General features: G+C 48.5%; 1 protein-coding gene across 2 annotated transcripts in view; it reads left to right on the forward strand.

Moving 5' to 3' along the window:
* The first annotated feature begins 319 nt into the window (after window positions 1-319).
* Papss2 (3'-phosphoadenosine 5'-phosphosulfate synthase 2) overlaps window positions 320-6,832 on the forward strand; it is a 71,961-nt gene continuing 65,448 nt past the window's right edge. Inside the window, exon 1 of one of the 2 annotated variants that reach the window (XM_029472299.1) lies at window positions 320-497. In XM_029472299.1, coding sequence (XP_029328159.1) covers window positions 471-497 — 27 coding nt within the window. In that variant the 5' untranslated portion in view covers window positions 320-470. The remainder of the gene's footprint in view (window positions 498-6,832) is intronic. The other variant, XM_021151270.2, reaches the window with a different exon arrangement.

Below are 6,832 nucleotides of genomic sequence, written 5' to 3' on the forward strand. Positions count from 1 at the left end.
CCCTGGGATGCAGCGTGAATATCCCTAAAGGTTTAAGTTACAGCCTGGGCTCTGGTGCTCTGAGGTCCACATCAGCAAGCCCGGTGGCCTCAAATGCGCTCTCCCTTAACTCGGTACACTCTAGGGTCCGAGAGATTCTTGTCGGATGTGAAATGTGGTGAGAGATAAGGGGTGCTCCGGTGGCCGAGGGCAGAACGTGTGTCAGTCAGGCTTGTCCTGGACCTGAGCTGGCGGAGCGCCGGCGGGGAACCCCGCCCTGGCGGCTGCCGGGTCCCCGGGGCTGGGCGCTGCTGGCGGAGCCGACGGGGCGGAGAGGAGCGCGGCGGGAGGAGGAGTAGGAGAAGGGGGCCGGTCAAGGGAAGTGCGACGTGTCTGAGGAGCCTTTTTATACCTCCTTCCCTGGAGCCGGGCAGCCACCGCCGCCATCCACGTCTCTGCGCCCTGGACCCGGGCTCTGTCACAGCCGCAGCATGTCGGGGATCAAGAAGCAGAAGACGGTAGGCTGCCAGCCGCCCGCCTGGTCCTTCCCTCCTCCCCTCCCTCCCTGCCGACCCGCACTGGGTCCCGCCCTCCCCGGGAGGCTCCCGCGCGGGACTCGGAGCCGAGAGGGAAGACACGGGTGCCCCGGGACGTGCAGGGACGTGGAACTGAGTCTGTGTCCCCCTCTCTGGGCCACCCTCGGAGAGCCTCTCGCTGTGCGGTGCCACTGGGAACCTCCGATCCTTAGGGGTCCTGCCCGCCTGAGCCTTCTCAAGTTTGCGAAGTGGGTCCTAACCCGAAACTAGGACCCGATAGGAAAGTCCCTTCTCCCTCCAGTCTTCCCACTGCCCGCCCTGTCCCAGAACCTCCGCGCGCACAGAGTGGGTGGTGGGCTGAGCTGACTGCTTCTGCCAGTGGTGTTTCTGTCGCTGGCCACACGTCAGCGACAGCCACCAGGGTTCTTCAAACCTTGGGACCTTTCTTGGAGTGGACTTTAATGATTTCATAGAACTGCAAGGAAATTTCATTTCCATAGAGGTAGATTTTGACCTGTAGCTTGGTTCTCTCCCTGTTGGCATGGGGTGAGGGTGAAGGGGCGGTGGGGGGTGGGAGGGAGTGGCATCACTTAATAAGTGGAGAGTTTAAAGAGGCAATCTCCTTTTAATGGGAAAGATGAGGGTATATTAAAGTATCTTTCCTCATAACAACCCTGGCTCTTACAAAATTTATATTCTTAAAAATGCCCAACTATATTCCAAGAAAAGTGGCAGAAAATGAGTAATAATAGACACTGCGTCAGGAGGAGCCTTACAGAGAGCATTTGAGTCCCCTCAGATGTGGTCTACAAGGCATAATTAAAATCCCACCCAGCTAACCGGCTGCTGAACACGGGCCTCTAACCACCACAGTGCATGCCTCAAAGGATTGTGGGGGGGTGAGTAAATGGGCAGTCCTCTCAAATAATTAAACATCGACTTGGAACATAGTAGGTGTTCTATAAATGGTTATTATTCCTATATGCTACTCATTAGTGTACTTTCAAGCATATTGTGCTGGTGAGGGATGAAGAAGAAGCCGAAAGGGGGGGAAAGCGGGGGAGTCATGCAGGGAACTGGAGGTGTGACGATCGGAAAATATGGGTCATCTGCGTCTTTGGTGGGAGCATCACACTGGACCAGCGGGCGAGTCCAGGAAGAAGGTGGCATCACTATGGGGTGGGACAGCAGTTGGAATTTAGCTGCCGCTGACAGGGTGATTTCAAAGTAGAGGGAATCTCAGTCGTGTCTGGTGAATTTTATGGACTATCACCTGCATTCCGATTCCTTATGATCAAGTCCTATGAGTGGTGTTTCCTGCTGGAACGTCATCTTTTAATTTTAGTCCCACCTCCTCACTTGCATCAAGAACTTCCAGTTCTGTGAATTATCTGTCAGCAAGTGGACTCTCTCTCCTTCTCCTGCCTCCAGTTAGAAAGAGTCAGTAGATGTACAGGGCCGAGGGCAGGGTCTTAAAGGTCCCTGCTGGGAGGCTGCACCATCACCAGTGAGGAAAATGATCACCAGCGTTTGGATTTTGTGTTTACACACTGGGAAATTTTTAACTGATTTTTCTGTTATTGTTATTGTTGTTGCCTTCCTACTCCTCTTCCTCTTCCTCCTCCTCTTCATTCTCCTTTCTCCTCCCCCTCCCCCCTTCCTTCTTTTTCTGGGGCAGTGATCAACTAATACCCTACAAAGCTAACTGAAAGCAGAATTTCCAAACATTTCCTTAGCCTAAAAATTATTTTCCAACAACCATCTCAAGCTCCCAAAGAGCCAAGGACTGGCTGTTAGTTCTCTAACAGACTGGCTTTGGGTGCATGCGACATCTCTCAGACTGTCAGTATTAACTCAAACTGGGCTTTGACACTTACAGAACAGAGCAGACCTCACCACACATGTGGCCTCTGGACTCAATCAGTTACTTAAGAAGTGTGTCTTAACCAACCTGTATCCCCCCCCCCCGAGCTCCCAGGGACTAAACCACTAACCGAAGTGTAAACATGGAGAGACCCATGGCTCCAGCTGCATATGTAGCAGAGGATGGCCTAGTAAGTCATCAATGGGAGGAGAGGAGGCCCTTGGTCCTGTGAAGGCTCAATGTGTAGGGGAATGCCAGAACCAGGAAGCAGGAGTGGGTGAGTTAGTGAGCACGTGGAAGGGAGATAGGATAGGGGGTTTTCGGAGGGGAAACCAGGAAAGGGATAACATTTGAAATGTAAATAAAGAAAATACCTAATTTTAAAATAAAAAAAGTGAGTCTTGCCCATCTCAGAAGGCAGCCTAGGTAAGGGCTTTCTTCACAGGCTTGAAGAGACTGACTGTTGCTATGTTGCTATGCTGCTTTCTGCCTGGTTAACTCACCTAGCAGTCACTGCTTCAGATGCTGTGGGCCCCTGCTGTGCCCAGTGGTGGTGAGTGTGAAACCCAGGCTGGAAGACATGGGCTGATGACTAGGAAGACTGTAACCAGTCACCCAAATAGTGAGTTAGCAAATTGTTGTCAACCACAATTTTTTTCTCTCTCTCAAGGTTTTGCCTATTTACTGGGTGAATACAGCCTTTCACATCACACCATTCTAGGACCAGTAAATCATAAAGTCTAAATGAAAGACTGCACCAGAATGATTCATCAGCTCTAGCGGGGGAAAGAATGTTCTTTTAATAAAGAGAGGTACTACACACTTCTGTGTTAGCCATCTTTGCCATGGAGACCAAAGAAACAGCTGCTGGTCACATCTCTCTTCAACCCCTGACTTCACTCTCATCCTGGCTCACCTGCAGCCTCATCCCCTGTATACAGATACCTAGAAAAAGAAAGGCAGGCTGTCTGAAAGAAAGGAAGGCCAAGTCAGGGCTTCTTTTCCTGCACTATTTCCTGGGTTAGCATTTTGAAGACCCACAGATTATGTCCTGATGTTCTGGAGACAGCCAACTTAAAAGCTATGACTGAGAGAGTTTGATCATTTCTGAAGGATGAAGTAAGTCGGTGTTGGGGATGCGTGGGAGGGGTCCTGAAGCTCCGACGGCTCCCTGTGGCTACAGCAATCTTCTACATTTTCATTAGTCCAAAATTTCTGCCCAGTGGTACTTCACTTTCTTGGAAGAAGCTGCCTTTTAAACCACTGCCTAAGTCAAGACATGAATTAGTGGATGTAGCATCTCTTAATGGTGGGGGAAAGCCAGCCCATGCTAGAGCTGAGCACTCAAATGCAGGGCTTCCCTCTCTTAGCCCACCGCACCTTTCACCTTGGAAAATAACTGAACCTCATCCAGGTGACTGGAAGTGCTGGCCGAGCACAATTTAACTTCAGGTCCGTTGAGCAGGTAAAACGAATTCTCACGCTCTTCTGCACCTGCCTCAGGAAGTGTCCTTCTCGCTTACTGTCTTCTCATGTGTAAAATGGGATAAGCGTGACTTAATCATCCTTAACATTTGAGACTCCCTCTTATTGTGTAGTCCAGGCCGGTCTCAAGCTCACAGTCTTCTTGCCTCTGCTTCCTGAATACTGGAATTACAGGCTCAAGCCACCTCCGTGGCTGACTCTGATTTTTATTATGATTACACCGGACTGTTGTGTTTGGCATAAGTAAGAAGAAAGCATGGGTTCCCGGGGTGGTGGTAGTGGGGAGGGTGTGGAGTAAATGGCAATTGACAGAATGTTTAATAAGAGAAAACAAACACAGAATTGTGGAAGCGACAGTTTGAATATTCACCAGGAAAGCATGAGTAGAAGATACGGGTTAATAATTAGTACAAACACACTTCAGTATCCTGAATGGTGTAGTGCTGATATTTCTGCTAGCACTGTGGTGAACGCAGGCTGTTCCTGAGTAACTAAATATTGGTCTAACTTTCCTCCGCCCTTCCTACGCCTTTGACTCTTTCCAGATGAACCTTAAAAATCAATGTTTTCCAGTTCATGCTATGATCCCCAATAACAGGCCACCTGTTTGGACCTTCACAAAGGTAGAGATATTTACCCTTTAGGTAACATCCTTGAGTACGAACCAGCTTTGTCTTTCATCACCTTCCTGCTAACATGCATGGCTCTGTGGTTTTCTTCAGGAGTAATTAGGCTTAGCTCCGCCAGGGAACCTTCCGGGAATAAGATTCTGAGGAAGGAACCAGTAATATCAACTTTAGTCCTAAGAGACTTCTGTTTATTTCAAAATCTGCCACTAAATGGTAACGGGTATTCATTAGGCTTTGTGTTTGGAAATCTTGGGAGAACTCAGAAAATAAAGGAAAATTAAGCTCCAATCCGATGGCAGGTCAGCAGACTTTTACTGTGACACTGCAACAGCATATGTGTTCAGCACACGCAACATTGCCCGGCACAGAGCAAGTGACCAAGACATGTAAAATGAATGACTGAACTCAGAATTACAAGAACTCAAAAACGTGTGGTTTTAATAGATTCCATACTTGACACTTTTTGTTCTTATATGTGTGTTTGCTTGTTCTTATATGTGTGTTTGCTTATTTTTGATCAGGGATTTCTCATTACTGCCTCCTAAGAAATAGTTACAGCTATGTTGCGACTGAGTGGCCTTTTTCAGGAAGGACTCGCTTTTGGGTCTGGTTGCACTCCTCGTTTGGCCTCATTAAGCCATAACCTCATTTTTTTTTTAAAAAAAAAAATACCATCCAAGTGGTATGAATTTGAGTTTAAACCTAAGACCCTCCTTGTGGATACAGTGCTTAAAGCAGTTCCATCCACCCTCACTCACCTTTCCTACACCACAGTTACTGTCCTCAGAGGGCCAGAAGGTGGGCTTGCTCTGGCCCACCCTAGTTTTCAGGACACAGCTATTAGAAGCCCTGGGTACCAAGAGAAAAAGGGTCTTGTGTGTGCCCTATGCTTTGATTTCCCTTCTACTTCTACTAACGAGGCTGCTGCAATCAGTTCAAATATATTCCTGTCGGCACACATGCCCCATAAGGATAAACATGTTCCCCCCCACCCCCATTTGCTCTTTGGGGTCCCACTTTGTTCTAGATTTCAGCCTGGTATTTTCTTTCCATATCAAGCATTTTAAGTGATTATCAGGGAAGGCTAAGACATCACTGCAGGAGACATGGGCCCCTTGTCTTTTCTCAATTCCTATTAGCACTAACATGCCCAGTCCTATCTGTATCTGACCATGCCTGTGTCCGTCTTAAAACAAACAAACAAAATGTTGCATTTTTATTTCTGTGTCTACGTGTTGTTTCTGTGTGAATATATGCCACACGTATGTGCAGTGCAGAGGAGGGTGTCAGAGGCCCTGGAACTGGTGTTACAGGGAGTTGTGAGCTGCACACTGTAAGTGTTGGGAACCAAACCCCTCTGTAAGAGCGGCATGTGCTCCTAACCAATGGACCATCTCCTCAGCAGCCCTGAGTCATTTTTAAAGGGGGCAGAGTCCATGAACAAGAGAACTTGAATCAGATGAGTCATCAGAAATAGGAAATTAAATTCTCTTTCCTCTACAACGATGGGGTGGGGGTTGTTCACATGGCCTTAGTGGCCTTAATCCTTGCAGCAGTGCTTTCCCCACGTACCCTCTGGCTGTCATCAGAGAGCGGTCCCTACAGGTTCAACAACCTCCTCCCTGAGCCTGTAACGTAGTCGTTGCATTGTTCTGGTGTAGCCCTGGGACTCTGGGGAAAACAGGTGGAGCTGGATAAGTCCCTTGACCTTTCCACGCTGTGCTCAGGAGTGTGTGTGGCAATTCCTGCTCCACTGTGACCTTGCTGGGACTTTGAGGCGTCCTGGGAACTGCTGAGGTTCACCTAGGACTCTTCCCTCTGAGATCATAAACACAACTCCCTTGCCCCTCATCCCGTAGCTTGATGGAGAGCATCCCAACTACACTCCTTCCCTGGTTCACCCTGGCCTCTAAGCTCCTCTTGTCTCCCTCCTAATAAAGATTAAACAAAACCTTCCCAGAAGGCAGACGGGTTTGTTGTAGGCATAGGATTAGTGACAAATCGGTTCTTCGTTGACATCCCTGCTTTGTAATAATTATTTTCCCCCAAGGTAGGATAAATAGGTAGCCAATATACAATATAAAAGTTTCTTCTCTCTCTCTCTCTCTCTCTCTCTCTCTCTCTCTCTCTGTCTCTCTCTCTCTCCGTGTGTCTCTCTCTCTCTGTCTCTCTCTCTCTGTGTGTCTCTCTCTGTCTCTCTCTCTCTGTCTCTCTCTCTGTGTGTCTCTCTCTGTGTGTCTCTCTCTGTGTCTCTCTGTCTCTCTCTCTCTGTCTCTCTGTCTCTGTCTCTCTGTCTCTCTCTCTGTCTCTCTCTCTCTGTCTCTCTCTCTCTGTCTCTG

Source organism: Mus caroli, chromosome 19, assembly GCF_900094665.2.
Source record: "Mus caroli chromosome 19, CAROLI_EIJ_v1.1, whole genome shotgun sequence".
Classification (NCBI taxonomy): domain Eukaryota; kingdom Metazoa; phylum Chordata; class Mammalia; order Rodentia; family Muridae; genus Mus; species Mus caroli.